The following is a 22,361-nucleotide window of genomic DNA, read 5'->3' as shown; positions in this document are numbered from 1 at the left end:
TATGTACAAAATGCAACACTATAACAAGCGCACCGCTCGCTCGCAGCGTCCCCGCCGCCGCCGCACACGCCCACGCCGCAGCCGCTGCCCGCGCTGCGCCTCGCCGACTGATCCGCGCTGCCCGCGTACGTACCACTTCGCATACTGCGTTTCGGTTGCCTGCCGTCCACACGAAACGACACCTCACCATCACCTGTTACAGTCCCCTGCCGGACGTACGCCTCCATTGAGAACCTTCTTGCTCCACCGATCATCCGTTCTACGACAGATGTGACGAAACAAAATTAGCACTGATCTATACAGAATAGATACATGTATAAACTCTAGTATCAGTTAGTGACTAAAGCGTACACGTAAGCGTTTACATAAGCGTGACATAGCATAGTACATTGATAAAAAAACCAGCGTGCTTTAGACCACGACACACGACTGAAGTAAAACTTCTTTAGCAATAGGCCTGCACTGTGTCTTAAATATACGAAACGTACCGCAACTCTCTCTTGCTCCGTTCGCCTCGTCCGATCATACTTTTCATAACACTCGTCACGCATTCACCAGCTTATTCCCCTAAACCAAGCGTGCGTAAAAAAGTTCAACTTCAATAAATTTTGTGTTTGTTTTATCGACGTCAACACTCGTAATAGTGGAAAAAAAAAGTAGTTTTACTTGATTATATAATGTAGTAATATAAAAGTGACGTAATAAAATTTTGTTTCAGGGGTTTTTATAGCTCTCAATGGATCGGCGAGCATTTCGAGTGCAATAACTGAAAAGGCAGCCGTCGGGAGCAGCTAAAAGGGGCGTACGCGACAGCGTGACTTTCATAGTTGAAGCTCCTTAAAACGTCCAGCTTTGGACCTATACACAAAACAGATCGTTTATTTTATATTATTTATTTATCCGTTTTATTTCGTCGGCCGTGACGCGTGCGTTGGATCGAAAGGGAAAGAGGATGTATGGAAACGAGCGGGGAGAGAAACCCTCGGGCAGCAGAGGCAGCAGCGGTAGTAGCGAGCGGGGCATCACAGTGGAGCCGGGGAGTGGCAGTAGTCACGTAGCGGTACCGCCTATCATATGCATTGTGATTTATACCCACGACTGTGATTTATCTCTACCATCACACGATTATATTAATTCGTGGTGGCATATATAAATCGATACTTAACTCTCATCGTTTTAGATCGTAGGCCTAAATTTTTGATCTCATATTCTAATTTGCTTAGTGATAACTTTCGGAATCGTGTGTGGTTAATCTCCGACTTAAAATTCTAAATTTTTAATGTTCACTCGCTCATTATCCGCGTCTTCATTAGTCGTAGTGAAAATAACAATATCTTATTGCGATGCTTTAACTTAGGATGTGTCAGTGTATATGAAGTTCAATAATTTTATAGGACTGTTACCGAGAAATGTGAAGTATTTTGATCGGTGAGAATTTAAGGGACTCTAGGTGATACTTCTCCTAATTAATCCATAAGAATGCTTTAATAATGGTTCAGGTTTCATACAAAAATAATAATATATACAAGTACAAAATAAATCGAGTCGCAGAGTCCTCAGAGGCAATAATAAGGCTTCACAAAATAAATTTAATATGATGTTTATTGGAGTAATCCAGAGAAGTGCCTGTTGCAACATAAAATTGGCAATATTTTTTAATCGTATTTCGTTCATAATAAAAATATATTCGGTGTTCAAAATGTGATCGTCCCACTAGTCGATCGAGTGTGGTATATGGCAATAAGTGGAACCTAAGGCAGTCGTTTCTATGTGGCCGTATTTGTATACGGGTGTTTCATTTGTGAGGCTTCTTACTAAACTTTTTGTGCCTTCTAGCAAATAGCGACGTTAGGCAATATCACGTACCATCGATAACACTTCATTTCGTTCACGTTTCGACTTTAGTCGCGATCGATTCAGTTATAAATGGTATCATTAAAAAAAAAAAACGCGTAATATACATTTGGAACACGTGTCATGAATTATTTTTGCTGATGTTTAACATTGTTCCATTGCTATTTTATTCGAATAATAGTGATAACATAGATATAGCGCAGTAGTCTTCCAATACCTTGAGACGATGTTCTTTAGCACGGCGAGTGCTAGTATGTGTCCGCTGCGGGGGTTCCTTATGGTTTGCCATTATTGATATCAAAGATAGATTGGTGCCATTTCTATGTAAATGATGCGGTAGCGTAAGTTTAGTTAAGTTTGCAGGTCAGGGTAGATTGGAAATAAAATATTGTAGAGTTCACTTTCTTCTAGTGTTTACGTATACCCACTTCGGAAACACTGTTATTACTTCGAATTATATTGTTTTTGTTTTCTTTTTATATATTTATGTTATATACATTATTTTATTTCCACAATATTGTGTGTGTCCATGAGCTGAGGGTCGAAATTGTAAATATTGGTAGGGTTTATTTATTCGAGGAGTAATACGATTCAAAATTAAGATAAGGACGTTATATGATTTGTAGAATCATTTTTCTTCTACAATCATAGAGTATATCGAACTGATGAAAAAAAAAAAGAAATTAATCATAGAATATTTAGCGCAGAAAGTATACTTTTGGGTATTAAAATCAAAATTTCCTTGTAGATATAAATATTAATAATAATGATATATACATATGGATGTTGTTTGATAGTCCTCAATATTTTTTTATATTTTGATAGTTCTGTATTTGAGACATGAAAAAAATAGGCCAATAATTACTTTATCATTTACATATATAATGAAATATGTATGTAGACGGTACTTTAAGATAAAGTGACATGACGGATGCATTTAGTTTCCCAGAAAATGAAGATTGAAAAAAATTATAAATAATATCAAAATATATTTTGTTTAATAAATTCTTTTTTATTAAGTTTCTTACCAAGCCATTGAGAACAGTATTATTTAGAGAAACTAGAACTTTGGTTTAAAATGTAGAATAAATCTTCAATTACCAGAATTTAAATGCCATTGAGACAAAAAAAAAAACATTATTTACCAATAGTTTGTAGCAACACTGTCAAATACCACTTGATTGGTGTTTATCAATGTTGGTACTGTATTATTCATAGATATTGTGAATGGGAATAGAAACACCAACATAGTAAACTAGGAATATATAAAGTATATAAAAATATTTTTATCGCACCTCGAAGGCTCGGCGAGAGTGATTTTTATTTGATGAATTATATATACTTTTGTTATCTGTTCAGCCTTTATAATTGTTTTTCTTATTTTTTGTTTGAATTATTATCTTATTGATCTATTATTGCGCAGTCTCACCGAGTCGAGAGTTACGCATAAAATCGTTCCTTTTCCTTTACGAAACAAGCTCCCTTTTACAACCCGTATTTACGTATCGACTAGGGCGAGGTGCATGTTTCGTAAATGATCAGGGTTTAAAATAATAAACAGTTAAGGCGCATAAAAAGTAAAAGATCCACAAAATAGTTTTTAAGGCGAGTCCTAAGTGGTTCAAAAATTTGTGTGTCTTCACTGCCCCAACTATTTTACATACCGATGTTAGTTACTATGTATACTTACTTAGAGGGTAATATTAAACTATGTATTTGATTACGTAACCGTCAGTGTTTTAGGTTTTATTTCTCATCTTCTAATTATATTCTTCTTTGAACCGTAGAAAAGACTGAATCACTAAAATGTTCCACAACTTTGAAACAAGAATACTCACGTGAATTGGCAAAACTTTTCTAGACTCTTATATGTATTTAGTTTTTGTTTGTTATAGCATCGGATCGGTTGTGGTGTCGGACCAACCAGTTCATATGTAAAAATTCATATTCGGTTAAAGAAAGCGTACATATCCTTATCCTGAATATAAATGTATAGTTGCGTTGTGGCAGAGTACTAGTCCCGGCCGAAGAGCGAACAGCAGTGAGCCTTGTGTAATCGTTACGTCTAAGCTACATAAATATTTAGTTCTATTGTATCGTTAGATTTACGCATACTTCCGCTTTGCCAACATATTGCGTTGCTTACATCATAATCATGCGAGAGTACAGCCTAAGGATTTTAACTTTTTTTTTATATACTGAGAGCTATTTCTAAATCACTGTTTTTTTACAATTTGTAGTTATATATTATTAATAACAAAAAGGCTATAAGCCGAACTTGGACACGTTTTGGAGTATTTTACATACTTTTGATTTCGATTTTAATGAAAGTCGAAAAACAAAAATCATGGCATGATTTTTTATCTGCGGTCATTTAGTTATAGCTCTACAGAGTTTTATTGACCAATATTTTTAACTACAAACTGTTTTTTTTTCTTTTATTGTTAAAACTTTTAGGCTAGTTTATATTTTATTAAATAAGTTAGATTTGTTAACTGTGGTGTATTACATTGCACGTGAATATAATATGACCTTTACAGCCTCATTTACGTAAACCATTGTTTTAGTCGGAATGAATTGTGATAAATTTAATATTATTATTAGTTGATAAGCGGCTGGTAACACTTAAATTCCGTATAGTGATAAAAACTAAGCGATTATCCTATCGGACAACTAGATGTTGTAACTTTCTATATTTTATATTGTTATATTATTTTCCTATTGATGTATACGTTTTAGGTGATTACAAATTGTATTCTACGTGGACTAACTCACGATACACTAGCACTAAAATGATTTGGGTGTTATCATCATCTTAAAAAGAATACTTATTCTGTTTTTATCCTTAAATATTGTTTATCGTTAATTTTTGAGAGTATACAACTTTAAACTCAGTAAAGGGGCTGTAAGGGAAATTATGTAGTCAGCATTATGTATATGCTTTAATGTGATTTTTTAAATGTACTCTTTATTATATAATAGTATCATCAATCAATATAATTAGCGAACTAACAAAGCGATTTTTAATTTTTTTAAGTTCATAGTGATTTATATCGAGATCAAAATAAATACAGAGTTTATTTAATTTTATGGAAAATATACATTGTAAAATTTTAGTGCTCTTTTTGAAGAGCTCTATTGAAAAGAAATCTATATGAATGCAAAATAACAAGTCACGATTCTTTTAGAGATCGCCATGTAGTCGAGAAAAATAAACGTGCCATGATATTTGTGGCTATTTATCTTGTTTAATTTATATATTCCTTACGCCTTATATCCTTTACGCCTTTAAAATTAATGTTTTTAATTTCTGCTTAAAACTCAGTTTCATAGCGCCGTTTCTAGGTCTTGGCAATTAGAGCGGTCAGACAGAAATTAGTCTTTTTTATAACAAAAATAATTGTGTTTGCTCGCAAACGAAAAAAAAAACCGACTTCAATTACATCGACGAGTAATACAACGTAGATCGACGACAAAATAGTCAAGTAACTACGCGTTATCAAAGATTACTCAAAAAGTAGTTATCAGATATCAATAAAATTTATATGTGACCACATGACAAACATCAGCTTTCGATTAAATTAAAAATTATTAAAATCGGTACACCCAGTAAAAAGTTATAGCGGATTTTCAAGAGTTTCCCTCGATTTCTCTGGGATCCCATCATCAGATCCTGGTTTCCTTATCATGGTATCAAACTACAGATATCCCCTTTCCAACAAAAAAAGAATTATCAAAATCGGTACATCCAGTAGAAAGTTATTGCGGATTTTCGAGAGTTTCCCTCGATTTCTCTGGGATCCCATCATCAGATCCTAGTTTCGTTATCATGGTACCAAACTAGGGATATCCTCTTTACAACAAAAAAAGAATTATCAAAATCGGTACATCCAGTAGAAAGTTATGCGGTATAATACAACGTAGGTCGACGAAAAAAGCGTCAAGTAAAAACGCATTATTAGATATAACTCGAAAAGTAGTTGTTAGATCTCAAATAAATTTAAATGGGACCAATTGGCACACAAAACCTTTCGATTAAAACAAAATTTGTCGAAATCGGTCCACACGGGCAAAAGTTCTGATGTAACATACATAAAAAAAAAAAAAAAAAAAAAAAATACAGTCGAATTGAGAACCTCCTCCTTTTTTGGAAGTCGGTTAACTATAGAGTCGCAAGTCTTATATTTATATAAAATATGTAATAAAGAGTAAATTTCATTTGTATTTATAGCAGTACATTTTAGTCCCATAACAAAGTTTAATGAAGTAAATTCAATTTATTTTAATTCTTATCAGAATTACTTAAATTCTGAAAGGTCTCAAATTAGTTGTTGAAACATTAGAAATAGCCGACGTCGAACTTATTTGCCGAGACAGGCTTCCTTGTTTCATCACTTCAGCCTATTACAGCCCACCGCCGGACATAGGTCTCCACAAGTTTGCGCCAAAAATGGCGTGAACTCCTATGTATCGCCCATAGTCACCACACTGGACAGGCGGGTTGGTGACCGCAGGGCTGACTTTATCGTAACAAAGGCGATGCTGCCCGCCTTAGGCCTGTGTATTTCAAAGCCAGCAGTTGTATGGTTATCCCGCCATCGGTTGTCTTTTTAAGTTCTAAGGTGGTAGTGGAACTGTGTTATCCCTTAGTCGCCTCTTACGATACCCACGGGAATAGACATTTAGTTTGAAACTCTGAACTTAAAAAACATGACTGTTAATTATACCATACATTTGATAAAGCAAATAATCAATCTAAACGTTAACTTCATGTTTTAAAAATTTATCACATAACCAAGACATAAAAGTTTTTTTATTTTATTTAATCATCAAACTCCACTGTTATTTATTCGCAGTCTCGAAACAAAAGTAGTGGTTTAGTACTTGAGGTGAGGGACTCCGTCTTTTCACTTTCTGTTAATAATTCTAATACACTTGTAATTTACGCGTGAGATGAACTTTATCGGCCATCGGTAAATTGGCTCTGAACCAATAATTATCGGCCAGTCATTTGTAACAACGCAGTAATCAGTTACAGCGGCGAAAATCTCGGAGTTATCTTCGATAGACATCTTTCTTGGGTAGCTCAACTAAGCGATTGCAATATTTTATCCCTTTGCCTACCAACATTACGTTAGCCCTGTCACTCCTACCTAATTCCTAATTCTTGACTATGCTGACACTTGCTATCTTGATCTTAAAGAGAAGCAGTTAAATAAACTTGAGCGCTTCCAGAATCCTCCTAATCCTAATTCTTCTAGAAATATTTTGGTGATAAGCCGTGCGGTCACAAACCCGCCTACCCAACGTGGTGACTATGGGCAATACTCATGAGTTACCGCTATTTTTGGCGCGAACCTTTGGAGTACTATGTCCAGCAGTGGACTACGATAGGTTGAAGTGATGTAAAAACGTCCGATTTGCTATGATGGTGTGTTTAAGATTTATAAGTATTCTCCATTCTACGTGACATTGGCGAAATCATCTGTGCTAATTTGACACTATTGAAAGCCATTAACCCTGAAAAAGAAGAAGATTTATAAGTAATGTACACAAATATAATAGGTACATAGGTATTGTATTTCTATTGAAGACTCCCAAACAATATTATTCATATAAGTCGTGCACTTCACATTAGTATAGTGTTAGCTCTGTAATTGGATGAGTCCGTAAACAATATTTCGTTTTTCTATAGGTATTGTGTTATATACGTAATTTCTAATGAATTTTACATTTGTTGATTTGTTTTAAGGTTTTAAACTAAAAATCCTGTTTAAAAAAATATTTAATGCAAAATTGATTTTGTTTCTCCTACGAGTTTAAACAATAAATTGAATAATTATACTAAAGTATGAAGCGTGTTGAAAACGTGGGGTTGTCTATTATTTTCCTGGTATAATTACTGGGTGGCAAGTATAATTAATATTTATATTGTTATTTTTACCCAGATGTTTAATAAATAAATCTTACATGAAAATGAGCGTCAATTTGGAAAGGTTAAATAAGTGTAAAAAAATAAACAAGTAGCACATTTATTTATTTAAATTATTTTAGTGTGTACTTTCAAATACTTATATAATAACTGAGGTCAACAGTCTACTACAATTTCTTCCTTGACCACATTAGCGTCGCCAGCTGGCGCTAGAGTATTATCGACGATAGGCGCAGGACTCTTGTAGTATTTATTACTTGCATGATGTTCTTTTAAGTACTCTCCACCCATTTCGTAATACTCTTCTTTAGATATACACCAGTTCTCAAATTGATTGCTACCGGCGAAATCTCTTGCTCCATACCAGGCATCGAGACTAGGATTTTTCGACATGACTACTTTATGTGACGATTGAAATGGTCGCATTTCCAGAAGTTCCCTCTCCAATCTTTCTTTTAGACCTGAAATTACAAGTCATTAAAATTAATTCATAAAGTTGTTCAATAAAAAAAACACAACTTAAGTTAGTAGTTCTTTTTTAATATTAATATTATAAATAATATTAAAGAGGGTAAGAAATATTTTAACCTGGAAATTGAGAACAACCACCAGTAATGAAAACATTATTTGCCAGCAATAACTGTTCCTCTTCACTGAAGTGTTTAAAGACGTATTCCATGGTTTCCGCCAAACCGGCTTCCAGATTGCCCATCATCGAAGGTTGAAACATCAACTCTGGAGCCCTGCAATAGAACAATACATTCCTGGTATACGTATATGTAAGATATACTTAATTATTTGTAATAATTAATACAGATCTAAGAGTTGAAAGATTAGGAGAGTGAGGGAGATTTCTGTTTATTTTAATAATTTAATATTTATTATGAGTCTACTACTACTACTCTTTTGGTGCTGAAACCCAAACCCCTGAGCGGTCTCTTGCCAATTATTCTTATTATTGGCTTGTAACGCGCACAGGTCCACCTTAACTCTATCGTGCAAGCGATACTTAGGTCGTCCGACCGGGCGACGGCCCTATGGTCGGCCCAAGTAAGCCTTCCTCAGTCCTCGTTCCTCACCCATTCGTTCTACATTACCAAGCCAACGGAGGCGTTGTGCTTTAATTTCTCCAAGTACATTTGGCTCGGCCATAAGTTTTTCTAATTCGGCGTTCTTTCGGAATCTCCAGCTTCCATCCTCTCGTTTGGTAGGACCAAAGATCTTCCTAAGAAACTTTCGTTCAGTGACTAAAAGGTTACGTTCTTCATTCTGGGTTAGGGTCCAGGCTTCATAGCCATACATCAGTATTGGTCTTATAACTGTTTTGTATATCCGCAGTTTAGTGTTTTTACTTAAAAGCCTGGACACGAGCACTTTATGCAAGGCTGCACCGCACTTGAGGGTATTTTGGATGCGGATTTTAATTTCTTCCTCTCTGGAATATGAGTCAGTTATCGTGCAACCTAGACATCTGAAGCTAGCAACTCCCTTGTACGTCGTATCTCCGACCTGTAGGTCTTGGTGTTATGAGTCTTAAAGATTATAATTCAGTTAAACGAAAATACAGTCCACCTGATGGTAAGCTTCTACAGTAGCCTATGGAAGCCTGAAATAGCAAGAGCACCACAAGCGGCCGTCTTTCCAAAGGAGTTCTAGCTTTCTTTTTCACCGCATGAACACAACACTACTTTAAAGCAGCATTATTTGGCTATTGAGGCACTTCCCACGTCTGGCTGCTGAAAATTTTTAAGCAGGATATATCCTGCTGTGCCCTACCCCAGTTTTTACCCTCAAAGAGAAACAACAAGCATTTATCATTTCTAACTTTCTCATAAATATTGGTTCACACCTAATAAAATAGCGCTAATTGGTTGTTCCAAATTTTGAGCAGGGTATTTCCTGGGGTATTTATCTTCAACAATTTTGTCTACGTATGTACCTGTAGGGCTCGATGGCGAGGTGCAGCTGGTGGCGGTGGTGGGAGGGTTGTGGGGGCTCGTGTTCTCGTAGCGCCTCCTCTAACTCTACGAGTCGCTCACCATCAGCTTCTGAGTCCGAGTCGGCTTCACGGCTTATACTGGAATAGGAATTTTACATTTAAAATATTTTATTGACTATAAATAAGAGTTAAAAACAAGTCGTGAGGCCCCTGTACTGGGTGGTGTCCCGTATTACTGGGTACCCTGCTCTTCCACTGAGACTTACAATATTTATCAATAAATGAGTATAAAACATTGATAACGGTGCTATCATGTTTGTGCCGTATCAAAGTTGATTACCATAAGTATAAATTTTTCTTTCGGAAATGCATCCTCACAACGTTTCTTTCCTTGGTTTAACTAATTACTTTTCATTTCAGAATTTTTCTCTCAACCTCAGAGACCTTAAAGGGCTTGCACAACTTACACAAATTAGTCGATATCTAGTTTTACTACAAAATCATTTTATTTATTTGAATAGGCTTAAAAGCATTTTTGAATAGACATTTAAGAAACTGTGCATATATTAGTGTTTCGTATATAAATTGTGGTTAACATATAGCTACCACGTATTCGGAATGTAGAAACTGCAGAGAAGAATCGACAAAAAAAAGAAATATATGCTTTCGATACGGTAAGTCATAGTAAACTACTGTTGAAATTAGGGAATATTGGTATCACGGGCAGGGCTTTCAAAATCTCGAATCATACTTACAAAACAGGTCGCAAGTTGTAAAAATAGATAACTTTACCAGTTCTATGAAAAGTGTTACGTGCGGAATTCCACAAGGCTCCATAGTTGGTCCCTTAATTATACTATTAAACGAGCAATTCTTGTATATATATATATATATATATATATATATATATATATATATATAGAATCTGAATCTCGGAAACGGCTCCAACGATTTTCATAAAATTTAGTATTTAGGGGGTTTCGGGGGAGATAAATCTATCTAGCTAGGATTCATTTTCAGGAAATGTCGTTTTATCCCTGTTTTTAGGAATTGAAAAAAATATCGTTAGAATACGAAGGTAAATTTCGCATAAGTCAATGTAGTTGAAATAGCTCGGTGGGAAATTGGCCGCTCGGTATCAACCGAGAAGATCATGGTTCAAATCCACATGTCCCTGATCAATTATTTTTTCTTTTTCTTTTTCTAATTGCACTCGCTATTTTTTATTTAAATAGACTGTTCTTATTTTTTATTATTATGTCGGTAAAATCGAAAAATATTATTCATATTTTATCAATATGTAATTCATATTTATACTTTATGATTTCCAAAAAACACGATTTACTAAAAATACCGAGCTTAGCTCGGTCAACCGGGTACTGTTCTTAATTTACGTTAACAATATTATTAACATTAATCTAATTGGAAAACTAACTCTATACGCGGATGACACATGTCTTTTATATCACGCCAGGTCTTTTCAAAACTTAATAATAAGCAAAGCTTAAAATGATCTTGACAGACTGAGTGAGTGGTTACAGTACAATTTGCTTACAATAAATATAAATAAAACTTCCTATATGATTTTTTGCGCAAAAAATAAACATATACCTAATTTCACATACCTTACAATTAACACTAAGATCATACAATGCTAAGCAAAAGAAAAATATCTGGGCTTATGGATAGATGATAAGTTGACTTGGTAGGGACACATAGAACATGTTAGAACCAAACTACTGCCTATACAGGTTGCATTGAAAAAGGTATCAAACTGCATTCTAAATAAAGTACGAATGACAATTTATAAAACCTTAGTTAAATCTAACATTGAATATTTAGAAGAAGTGTGATGTGCCGCTAGGACAAATTTAATGCCGTTACATTCAAAATAAATTTATCAAAGTACTATTTCGCTATCCCTATTTCACTTCAACCAATACATTGTATCAGGAAACAAAATTGTTAAATATCACACAGTTATACACCTATTACACCTGCATACTGATCAAGAACATTATCAGCAATTCAGTACACTCCCAACATCAAAATTGATAAAAAATAACTAAACATAATTTAAGAAACAAGGATAAATTAATGCTAACTAGGGTACGTACAAAGTATGGTAGAGAAAACAATATTGTTTGAGGAGTGCAGCTATATAATAATTTACCAAATCATCTTCGAGATTCGGATAGCATGAATATTTTTAAATCAAAATTAAAGAACACGCACATACAATGTAATTGTAAATATTTCGATAAGACGCTCCTTACTTTAGGAGGCTTACTTTAGGAACAGACGACCGTTGTGTATTGTGTAGATATTTATTTATTATTATTATTTATAAATATGATAATGTTTGAAAAATAAAATTTTGGCAAAATTTGCCACCCCTAAAATTTTCCGCTCCAGCCTACTCAGCCTAGAGAAATTGGTTACCTGGGTCTGGAAAAAAATGCGTGGACTGTATATTAACAATGAAGGCACACTACTACCCGATAGACAGTAAGAGCGCATTGGTAAAATTAACGGCGGGCATCGAGGATATTAGTGGATAGTTGCAGCGGTGCACTGTTGTCAGTGCCCGCTATCCATAGCCCTCGCCTCGCGAGCTTATATCGCGTTTGGGTTGCTAACGAGCCATCCATAAATTACGTCACACGAATTTTACGAAATTTTGACTACGTACCTAGTCTTGCCACAGTTGGTCATATACATGAGACCTAGTGTGACGTCACATATTTTACAATTTTACAGCTAGAAATTACGAAATTAAAAAATTAAATTCGAGATTATTTTCATTTCCATTTAAATTACTTTTCAATAAAATCGACATCAGTCAAATATAGGGATGAAAATCCATAAAGTAGTACGAGTGCAAATTGGTGAACAAAAAACATTTTAAGCTTTAGTTTTCCTACCCCGCCTAACGTGTGACGTAACATACGGATGCCCTCCGAGCCCCGCCCAGTGCGGCCGAGCCTCGTGCGCACGCGCCGGTCACCTCTTGTAGACGTCCCAGTCGGAGTCGCGGTAGCCGAAGTCGTCGCCGGCGGCGGCGAGGCGCGAGATGGCGCGCATGCGCTCGGCGGCGGCCGCCGTGCGCCGCTTCACCATGGCCGCGCGCCGCGCGCGCCGCGCCTCGCGCCGCACCGCCACCTCGCGGTACTGGGGGCCGACGGGTACGCTGATCGTTGGCTGATATACGAGGGAGGTCAAAAAGTTCGCGGAATGACAGGGAGGGATAATGAAACGAAACATTAAACTATTTTTCCTTTTCAATGTATTTTCCCTTAACCCTGATACGTTTATTAGATCTGTCAAATGACTTAATAAATACCGCCGAAAAATAAAATGATTTGTCTTGGGCGTCAAAATAGGCCGAAATTGCCGACTTTACTTCATCATCGTCGCCAATTTTTTTATCACGCAGCTCTTTCTTCTTTTTGGAAACAAATAATAGTCGCTTTGGGCCAGGTCTCGGCTGTGGGTGGCGTTTGTTCAAAACCATACGGGTGAATGGCAGCCGTCGTAACCTGGCTTGTGTGTACGGGCGCATTGTCGTGCAAAAGGAGCACGCCTTTTGTACGCTTTCCTCGCCTTTTTTCTTTAATAGCTTCTTTTAATTGATCTAGTAAAGAAGCGTAGCATTCTCCCGTTATGGAAATACCGAGTTCCTTATAGTCAATCAAAATAATACCTTCTGTATCCTAAAAGATTGTCGCCATGATCTTTCCGGTCGATTGAGACACCTTATACTTCTTAGGAAGGAGTGTGCCTTTTTTATACCACTGCATCTACTCTTGCTTGGACTCAAGTTCATAATGGTGAACCCAAGTTTCATCGCCGCTACAATTTGGGCCATAATTTCCTCCCTTTACTCTCCACAGCGGTCCAAAAACTCGCGACAACTTTAGACGCGGTCGCTTTTTTGATGCGCAGAAAGCTTTTTCGGAACCTATCTTGCACAGACTTTAGTCATGCCAAGGTGTTGATGTAGGATGTTTAAAATAGTTGTTTCTGATACTCCAAGGAATGCTGCAAGCTGTTTTTTCTTTAGCCGGGCCGGCTTTTTTTCGATTATTTCTGGCCTGGAAGCATCAATCGGCCGTCCAGGTTGGGGCTCGTCTTCAAATGAGTCCCTCTCTTGTTTAAAAAGGGCGTGCCATTTTTAAATCATGATTTCCTAGGAGCGGAGTCCCCATAAAGAGCTGACATCTCTTGAAAAATGGTTTGAAGCGTCTTTCCTTGTTTGGTGATAACTTAATGACGGCGTGATATTAAATTTTCTCCTTAGTGGCTAGTTTCTTCCCGATTGACTTGTTTACTCATTGATAACTCAAAAGCTAATGACCCGGTTAGGCTGAAACTTGGTATATACACTAACAATGAGTTACTCAATTAGCGCCTACCTGGATGAGTAAACTCACCCTCGCCAACCTCGCCATTCCGCGAACTTTTTGACCTCCCCTCGTATATCATAAATAAACGCTTCATACTCAACAGCCCCAATAATCAGGGGCATATTTTAAGATTCAGAGCCCTGGGCCTATAAAATTCGATCACGATTCAACCTGTAACGTCCCACTACTGGGCCTCTTTCTCCATGTAAGAGAAGGATCGAAGTTTCATTCACAACACCTCTCCACTGCGGATTAGCGGATAATATATATCAAGTCTATAAAGTTTACAAGTATCTATTTACTTATTACCGCCGCGTTGGCGCAAAGGTTACAGCCATGGAGTGTACCTCTAGCGCTGGCGGTTGCGGGTTCGATCCCCGCACATAACAAACATTTGTATTAGCCATACAGGTGTTTGCCATGGTCTGGGTGTTTGTGCAGTCCTTGTGGGTCTCCCCACCGTGCCTCGGAGAGCACGTTAAGCCGTCGGTCCCGGTTGTTATCATGTACACCTGATAGCGATCGTTACTCATAGTAGGGAATATATCCGCCAACCCGCATTGGAGCAGCGTGGTGGATTAAGCTCTGATCCTTCTCCTACATTGGGAAAGAGGCCTATGCCCAGTATTGGGATATTACAGGCTGAAGTTCATTTACTTATTTTTAAAATAAGAGCTAATATAAAAAAGAAATACATACACATCTTTTCTAAACAATAAACTTTGAAAATGCTGAAAAAGTAATAGCCATGCCAGTCAACACTGATTATTCCATGATATACATATAGTATAAATACATCATTATGATGTATTTATTTGTTAGTATAGTATTTACCTTAGCCCGCGTGTCATCGAGCCAGACTTGGAAGGCTTCGGGGTCAGAAGGCGGTTGAAATCTCCCCATTGGTCGCGTCTCTATAGTTTCCTCCGCGTTGGCAGCCGCCGCGATGCGTTGTTTATTCTTTTCTATACGCATGTTCAGGTTACCTATCTGCCTCTGTAATAGAAAAAGTAGAATTAATTGTTAAAATCTAATAAAAAACATTAATTACGCATGTATTATCAGAACTTATGTTTCTTAACCAATTATTATCGGTAACTTTCCGACTTTTTTTACACTGCACTAAACGGTCCCTACAAGGATTTACTCTTGTCGGGTCCGGAAACACAATATACAAACATAGACAACCAGACTATGGCAAACATCTTTATGGCCAATACAAATTTATGCAGTGTGCGGTTAAATATGGCATGATCAAGTTACTTATTTGCGAAAATAGATTCGTAAAATCTATAAAAAAAAAATACTAACTACACATGACTGACATGATGATGATGTCTCATTGTCATATCAACACATAAGTCATTTGTTTTGTGCATTATTCCCCATTCCATTTTCATCAGTAAGTTGCAACATCATAGTTTATAAAAAATAACTTTTATATTAGATGGCTTTTTTATATTAGATGTAATTTTATCTACAAGATAAAGGCACTTCATTATCTTGGATAACAAGAGATTAAGCAGAAACATGAAATTAATTTGTTCCCATCCAGTTTGAATAAAGTAAAGTATTGGATAATTACCTGAAGATCACCATAGTTCTTGATGTCAAAACCTTTTATGGCTTCATTAAATTCTTCAGTATCACCATCTTCTATAAGTTCCTGTATTTGAAAGAAGTAATTCAAATTAAAATTATATGTAAACAATTAATTTACCAAACACATTTTAAAATATCACTTCAAAATAATGTAAATAATTTGCCCAAAGTTATATTAATGTTTAAATATTCTTATCAACCTCAATTTATTTCTATCAAATATAATTTGTTTATTGTATATTGTACATTTTTATGTATTCAACCCTTTACATAAGTAAATTGTGAGTTAATATAAATTGTTAAAATTTATATTACAATAAAGCTCTATTATTATTTATTATTTTAAAGAGGATATGTCATCCCTTTTTATATATGTACATAATTCAATAATCAAAATAATGATTTAATAGATATTTGAAATAGCCTAAGAATTTAATTTTAAGAGGAAAAAGTACCTAAGAGACTTTAAAAAATAGGTATTTTAATAAAATGGTCCGGTCTCGCTGTATGCCGCCGCCGCGCCCCGCGCCGTCCCCGCTCTGTTTTGTCTATGTGTGTGACTGTCTTTGTATTAGTGTGCGTGCGCCAGCTATTCAGCTATTGTTGACTATTTTTTTTAGTATTCGCATCTTTCGTTTGTGATTGACTACATATAGCGCATAGTGCTATTTTTCTAAATTTGGCTTGTTTTGCTGAATTTGTTCTGCTTCGGACTCCTATGACTCGGTTTACTTTTATTGGATTTCGTAAACTACTTATTATTTTGACTTGGATACTCTTTGTGACTTGTTACATAACTATATTGTGGAGGGTAATTATTGAAATACATAGGTACTTTATGAATTAGGTATGTAATTACACCGTTGAGGTGTGTGTAAGAATGGGTGTTGAGATACATACATAGTGTATACATGTAGTTAGTATAAGTATAAGTATAGTATATACATGTAGTGTAGTAATACATACATAGTATAAAACATTTGTCTTAGTATATCATTTGTAATATCTCATGTTTGTCGCGGTTATTAATACGTAGGTATAGGTTATATTAATTAACACATACCTAATTGCGACGATATAACAATGTTTAAAAATAATAATAAAAAAAAAAACCAGCCTATGTGAAGAACAACTAATAGAAAGTCAACTGAAAAGGCTGGAACAAGATAAAAATTCAATAATTACACAAAGCCAGCTAAATAAATCACAACAATATCAACCATTATGTACTTACAAATATCATGTAGGAGGTTTTTTAACTATTATTTTATGTCTTTTTAGTTAGGCAAATTACGTAATAGATTCAATTTTTTAAAAGAATAGTTGACGAACATATCATGACATAACAATACACTTTATTGTACACTAAAACAGAAATAATACATATCAGATTGATTTTAACAAAGTATCATAAGGTACAAAGGGAGGCCTTATCGCTATTAAGATATATATATAATTTTATTCAGAAATGAGAATGAGTTGAATATCCAGTAAGTGCTTCCTGACAGCTTTTTAATAATTGTAATTTATGTTTGACCATGCATAACTTTTTACAGAGTATTCCGAATTTGATAAAAAAAAATATAGGAAAGAGTAAGCCCCGAAGTTGATTTTCGCCTAGAAGGCGAGGAAGAAGCGCAGCTCGTAGCTTGCTTGGTATAGGCATGGGAAAGAGCAGTCCTAATTTTTTAACGTTTCTTATTGTATTTTTTATTAGTATTATGGTAATAATAATCATGATATACTTTTTTGGAATCCTTGTATTGAGCACTTTAATTTGATACCAAAAACAAACAACATAATTATTTATCATAATTATCATATTTATTTGTAAGCTAAACCCTTCGTTTGCCCAGGTTGGCACAATGTTATAATGAAAACCGCATCCAAATACCGTTTTATTGTAGTTATGAAAAGAGAGATTATTTCATTTTGTTAATACGAATTTTAGAAAATATCGACAAAAAATTTCATCACTAGTGTATAGATATAATTATCAACTATGAGGCATCACTTCGCTGGCGTATATACATATTGCTTTTACCCTTTCCAAGACCTATCCCCCAACAGCAAGAAGAGGACAACTGCAGCTCATACTATTTTAGGTTAATGGCCAAAACAGTATTTCGTAGTCGACTTTTTTCTCCTTAAAACATGCAATTTTTTTTAATTTTTTTTTACGTAGCTAAAAAAAGCCTTCAGCTATGCCCGTATGTTTTCATTTTTTTGAAAACATGCATATATTTTTATTTAATGAATGTCTGAAAATGTACAAAAAATTAGGCAATATTTCTAGTCTTTGAAGTCTCCTACTTCCCATGATAATAAGAATATAATATATGAAAAAAAACCAAGACAAAAAATAAGATATGGTCATGGTCATGGCAGCAAAACGTTTTATGTTACAAAAATATTTGATCTAGTGTCATTATCCAGGGAGAAAACAGTCGACTACGTTCGTATGGACAAAGAGCCGGTATCCTTTCCTCTTAATAGTTGTAAATAAATGTTATTTTTAAGTTAACCTGAAGAGCAAGTAGTTGATTTAATTGTTCTTCATCTTCTGCAAGTCTCTCTTCCCTTTTCCTCGCATTAATTTCTAAAAGTCTTCTAGCCATCTCCTTCTTTCTTTCTTTTTGTTGTTCAGCTAATAAATAAAACAAATTATAAATTAAAAAAAAATTTGAAAAGAAATTTATAAAAGCTACTTATCATATTTTTTGGACAGTATATTTATAGATTTATAGAGATAGATTAACGTTACATATTAGAAGTCAAATGAATATATATCCAAATTTTTTCTAAAATGTCAATGAAGATTGACAAAAAAAAACATTTAAAAAGTTCTCTTAAAATTCAAATAATGTGTTAGTAAATAAACAACGGTGTGCTATGTGATTAAGGCAGTAAAGAATTTAGCCACCCCCTCTCTGCCGTGGGTGTGTTAAGAGGCGACTAAGGGACAACACAGTTCCACTACCACCTTGGAACTTATAAGGCCGACCGATGGCGGGATAACCATCGAAATCCTGGCTTTCAAATACACAGTCCGAAGACGGGCAGCAGCGTCGTCGGTGCGACAAAGCCAGCCATGCGGTCACTAACCTGCCTGCCCAGCGACTATGAGCAAAACACACGAGTTCGCGCTATAATGTCTGGCGCGAATTTAGGGGTAGCTATGTCTAGCAGTGGAGTGCGGTAGGCTGAAGTGATGAAATATCCAATACCTAATCCTCTATTAATATTAAGTATTTTCACATACCAGTGAGGCCAGAAGAGGTAGATGATTGAACAAATGGCAGTTGTACTCTAATAACATTATTTTCATAATACTCAGGATTAGCCCATTTCCTTATTTCCTCTTGATAGTCCAGCGCTATGGAACTGTGTTCGTGTAAAATTTCTTCAATACGAGACATAGTTATTGCATTAACATGCACGGGATATTTTAATTGAAGTAATTTGTGCATGTAACATACAATTTCACTGCCACCTGAATGAAAAATAATTTATTTTAACTTTTGCATAGATATAAAAAGATAAATTTTGTTAAATTTTAGAGTAGACTGGCTGCGAAAATACCAAAACCTTACAGAAGATTACACCTTAATATTATTACTTCAGTGGTGTACTATGTCCTGTGATGATTAAGGTAGCAATAGTTTTTAGGGTTGGTCGGGGGTAAGGTCAGCAATGTGCTTGCTATGTTCCTGTTGTGGGATGTGTCAATACGCTATGGTATCTGCCTACCATCAAATGGACTATACACTTGTTTACAGTATAGCATATAGTGGTAAAAAAATCATGTAACATGGGAAAAAAAATTACCTAAGTTAATTCTCCTTGCGTGTTCTTCAAATACTTTCCCTTTTATAACAGGTATAATATGAATTGTGTGGTAGCCACAGTTAACAATTAGTGCTGTATCCCCAATATCATTTCTATAGAAACTAAACAAAGAATCAACTCCATAGCTCACTGCAGGTATACCATATCCCTCAAAGAGAAGCTCCGACATTACTGAAAGTTTAAAACGCTTACATATCAAAAATAATATAATTAGATATAACAAGCAAGCCTGATACCTAGCTAACTGTAAATATTACGCTTCAGCCTGTAATGTCCGACTGCTGGGCATAGGCCTCTTTCCCGATGTAGAAAAAGGATCAGAGCTTAATCACTAAATAATACAAATATAAGAAAACCATTATAGAAACATTTACAGTATTTTGCATGTCTCTATCAGAGTAATACTATTTTAGTGCTATTCAAAGATATATAAAGGTTATAATAAACAATGATTTTCTTTATTTGTTATAAAAAAGCATTGAGCTATTTTTTGTAAGACTCAACTAAGAGTCTTGTAACAAATAAAATAATATTATGCACATATTATTATAAGTAATATATTACTTACATTGTCTACTATAATTAGGGGTGACAAAAGCTTCACTTATCACCACTGGATGTGGAACACAGCCGTCTGAATCAATGCCCAGGTGAGAGAATATATAATCACAAACCTGTTCCTGAACTTCGAAATGTGTAACAACATTCTTATCAAACTGTGTTTTTAATTGAAACCTAGAAAGAAAAGATCCCTGTTTGTTAGAAACAATAAAACTACCAAAGAACTTATTTTTTTATCATATATACAATAAATAGTATGTTAATAGCTGGTATCGTATTACACAGAGGTGTACATTGGTACAGAATTTTGTTAACGTGGGGTCATCATTATCATTCATCATACGTACCTTTTTATTTACTTTCACAATCTACACTACTACTTGAATACTAGATTACAGAGTCTTTAGCTAAATCTACCTAAATTTCTATATTAAAACTAAAGTATCAATTGTTAGCTTCGAGTCAGGGTGTAATAAATGCCTCACACCTTACCCCACTGTGGGTGCACCCATGGAGGTCTATAATAATATTTAAGTAAGCATAATAATATTTATAAATGAGAGTTGAGTCAGGGTATATTAAGAACATATGTGCAATATTAATAATATTAACTAAAATTCTAAATTGACCATACAATACATGATAGTAAATAGGCTAATTTTTCCACGATTTAAAATCAAAACACAAGGTTTTAAATAATATAATATGCAGCCTACCTTACAGCTTCAATGTTTATAATGTCATTTCCTATTTGAATGGGTGGAGTAACAGGAGGTTCAGCATCTTTTTTACATCGATCTTTACGTGGTCTGGCAATCAAATTTTTAAATATTAAAGATGGCTCATCATGAACTGACCAGCCTACTCTGCATTGATATGAACCTAAATGGGATAATATTCATTTAATACTTATAAACATTAGCGCTTGAAATACAACTAATATGAAAACATGCATTTTAGTTACCATTGTCAATAACTAATGGAATATGACCATATTTTAAAGTAGGTCCGTATTCATGTACAATGTCTTGTACGGTTTTTAAATCCTTTAACACTAAAACTTCGTCTTCCATTTTATTCGATTTTGTAATATGTTTCCTAAAACAACTAAACTAAACTTGTCAGATTGCCTACTTTCACCTATTTGAGCTTGAGCGATTTGTTGAGCGACTTAAATATCAATGTAGGTATGGCGATCTGAAATCAAACACAGATTAGTATATATGTAGCTTGAAATCAAATACCTTTACTCTTTGTCAAATACCAAACAAAACTTTATTTACAAAACAGAATTATTGAACTGATGATTGATTTCAGTCGGCAGAGCAGGGCTGCCAGGTGCACAAAAAGTGTGATCGTACGTCAACTAAAAAAAAATCGTATGCCAAGGAAATTTTCAAATAAAAAGATCGTACAGCCCTATAAGACAAGTTAGAACTAGAAGTCTAGAAATAGAGTAGTATACTAATTTTTTATTATAAATTATCAAAATTCGTTTAGTTTTAGAAAATAAATGTAATAAAACTATTTGTTACACTCATACAAAATTTTCTGTGGTCATATTTTTTAATAAAAGAATTTGTTGGGTTAAACTTCGTAAAATTTTCGTTTCTTCTTAATTGATTGCTTAGCTAATAACTTGCACTTACGTGTATCATTGGATAAACTGTTTCTAAGTTTTGTTTTGATTAAATAAACTTCGCTGAATGCTCGTTCACAATCTGCACTGTAGTGAGGAAACATAACAAATTTAAAGCAAATTGAGATTTTATAATTTTCAAATTGTTTTTTATTTCAAGTCGCAATTAATACCGAAAGAGAAAATATCTATATTATATATATATTAGTTTTGTTAGAAAGCAAACAAATACAGCTCTTATATGATTATTCAAAGAGACTTCATTCAAGTAAAAGATCTAGGCACGCGTTAGATAGTTGGGGTAGTTCTCCTAAATTCATGCTTACCGGTGGATGACGTTTTTTTAATTATGAAATGCTTCCAGGTAATAGGAATATAAAAATCGTACATTTTGTGTACGATCTTGGTCTAGCGATCGTACATGAGTAAAAATGCAAAAAAATCGTATGAGTACGATTTAAATCGTACATCTGGCAGCCCTGCGGCAGAGCCTTGAACCCTTTCACTGCTTCCTTTATATCATCAACCGGGGGGACCGTTAAAGTCAAGTAAATAAACGGTGTTTGTTATATTGTGTTC

At 34.9% G+C, this 22,361-nt stretch overlaps 1 protein-coding gene across 1 annotated transcript; it reads right to left on the bottom strand.

Moving 5' to 3' along the window:
• Nucleotides 1-7,870: 7,870 nt before the first annotated feature.
• Nucleotides 7,871-21,216, bottom strand: LOC123660671 (actin-related protein 5). Its single transcript, XM_045595723.1, has 12 exons — nucleotides 21,108-21,216; nucleotides 20,860-21,025; nucleotides 20,151-20,317; nucleotides 19,562-19,753; nucleotides 18,996-19,226; nucleotides 18,259-18,380; nucleotides 15,717-15,797; nucleotides 14,966-15,127; nucleotides 12,733-12,896; nucleotides 9,726-9,863; nucleotides 8,375-8,529; nucleotides 7,871-8,247 (listed from the first exon to the last, which is right to left on the bottom strand). The coding sequence occupies exons 1-12, from the start codon at nucleotides 21,214-21,216 to the stop codon at nucleotides 7,943-7,945; spliced, it is 1,992 nt and encodes a 663-aa protein (XP_045451679.1). The 3' UTR covers nucleotides 7,871-7,942.
• Between the last annotated feature and the right edge of the window lie 1,145 nt (nucleotides 21,217-22,361).

The sequence above is a fragment of the Melitaea cinxia genome, chromosome 15 (assembly GCF_905220565.1).
Source record: "Melitaea cinxia chromosome 15, ilMelCinx1.1, whole genome shotgun sequence".
Classification (NCBI taxonomy): Eukaryota; Metazoa; Arthropoda; class Insecta; order Lepidoptera; family Nymphalidae; genus Melitaea; species Melitaea cinxia.
Note: the sequence above shows the minus strand (reverse complement) of the source record. Positions and strands in the feature narration are given on the sequence as shown.

Bases quoted from the DNA above. Each gene is read 5' to 3' on its own strand.
- LOC123660671 (XM_045595723.1), bottom strand. From the start codon at position 21,216: ATGGAAGACGAAGTTTTAGTGTTAAAGGATTTAAAAACCGTACAAGAC. The intron at 21,026-21,107 runs GTAACTAAAATG...TATCCCATTTAG, and splicing joins TCCATTAGTTATTGACAATG to GTTCATATCAATGCAGAGTA. The intron at 9,864-12,732 runs GTGACCGGCGCG...TTCCTATTCCAG, and splicing joins GACTGGGACGTCTACAAGAG to TATAAGCCGTGAAGCCGACT.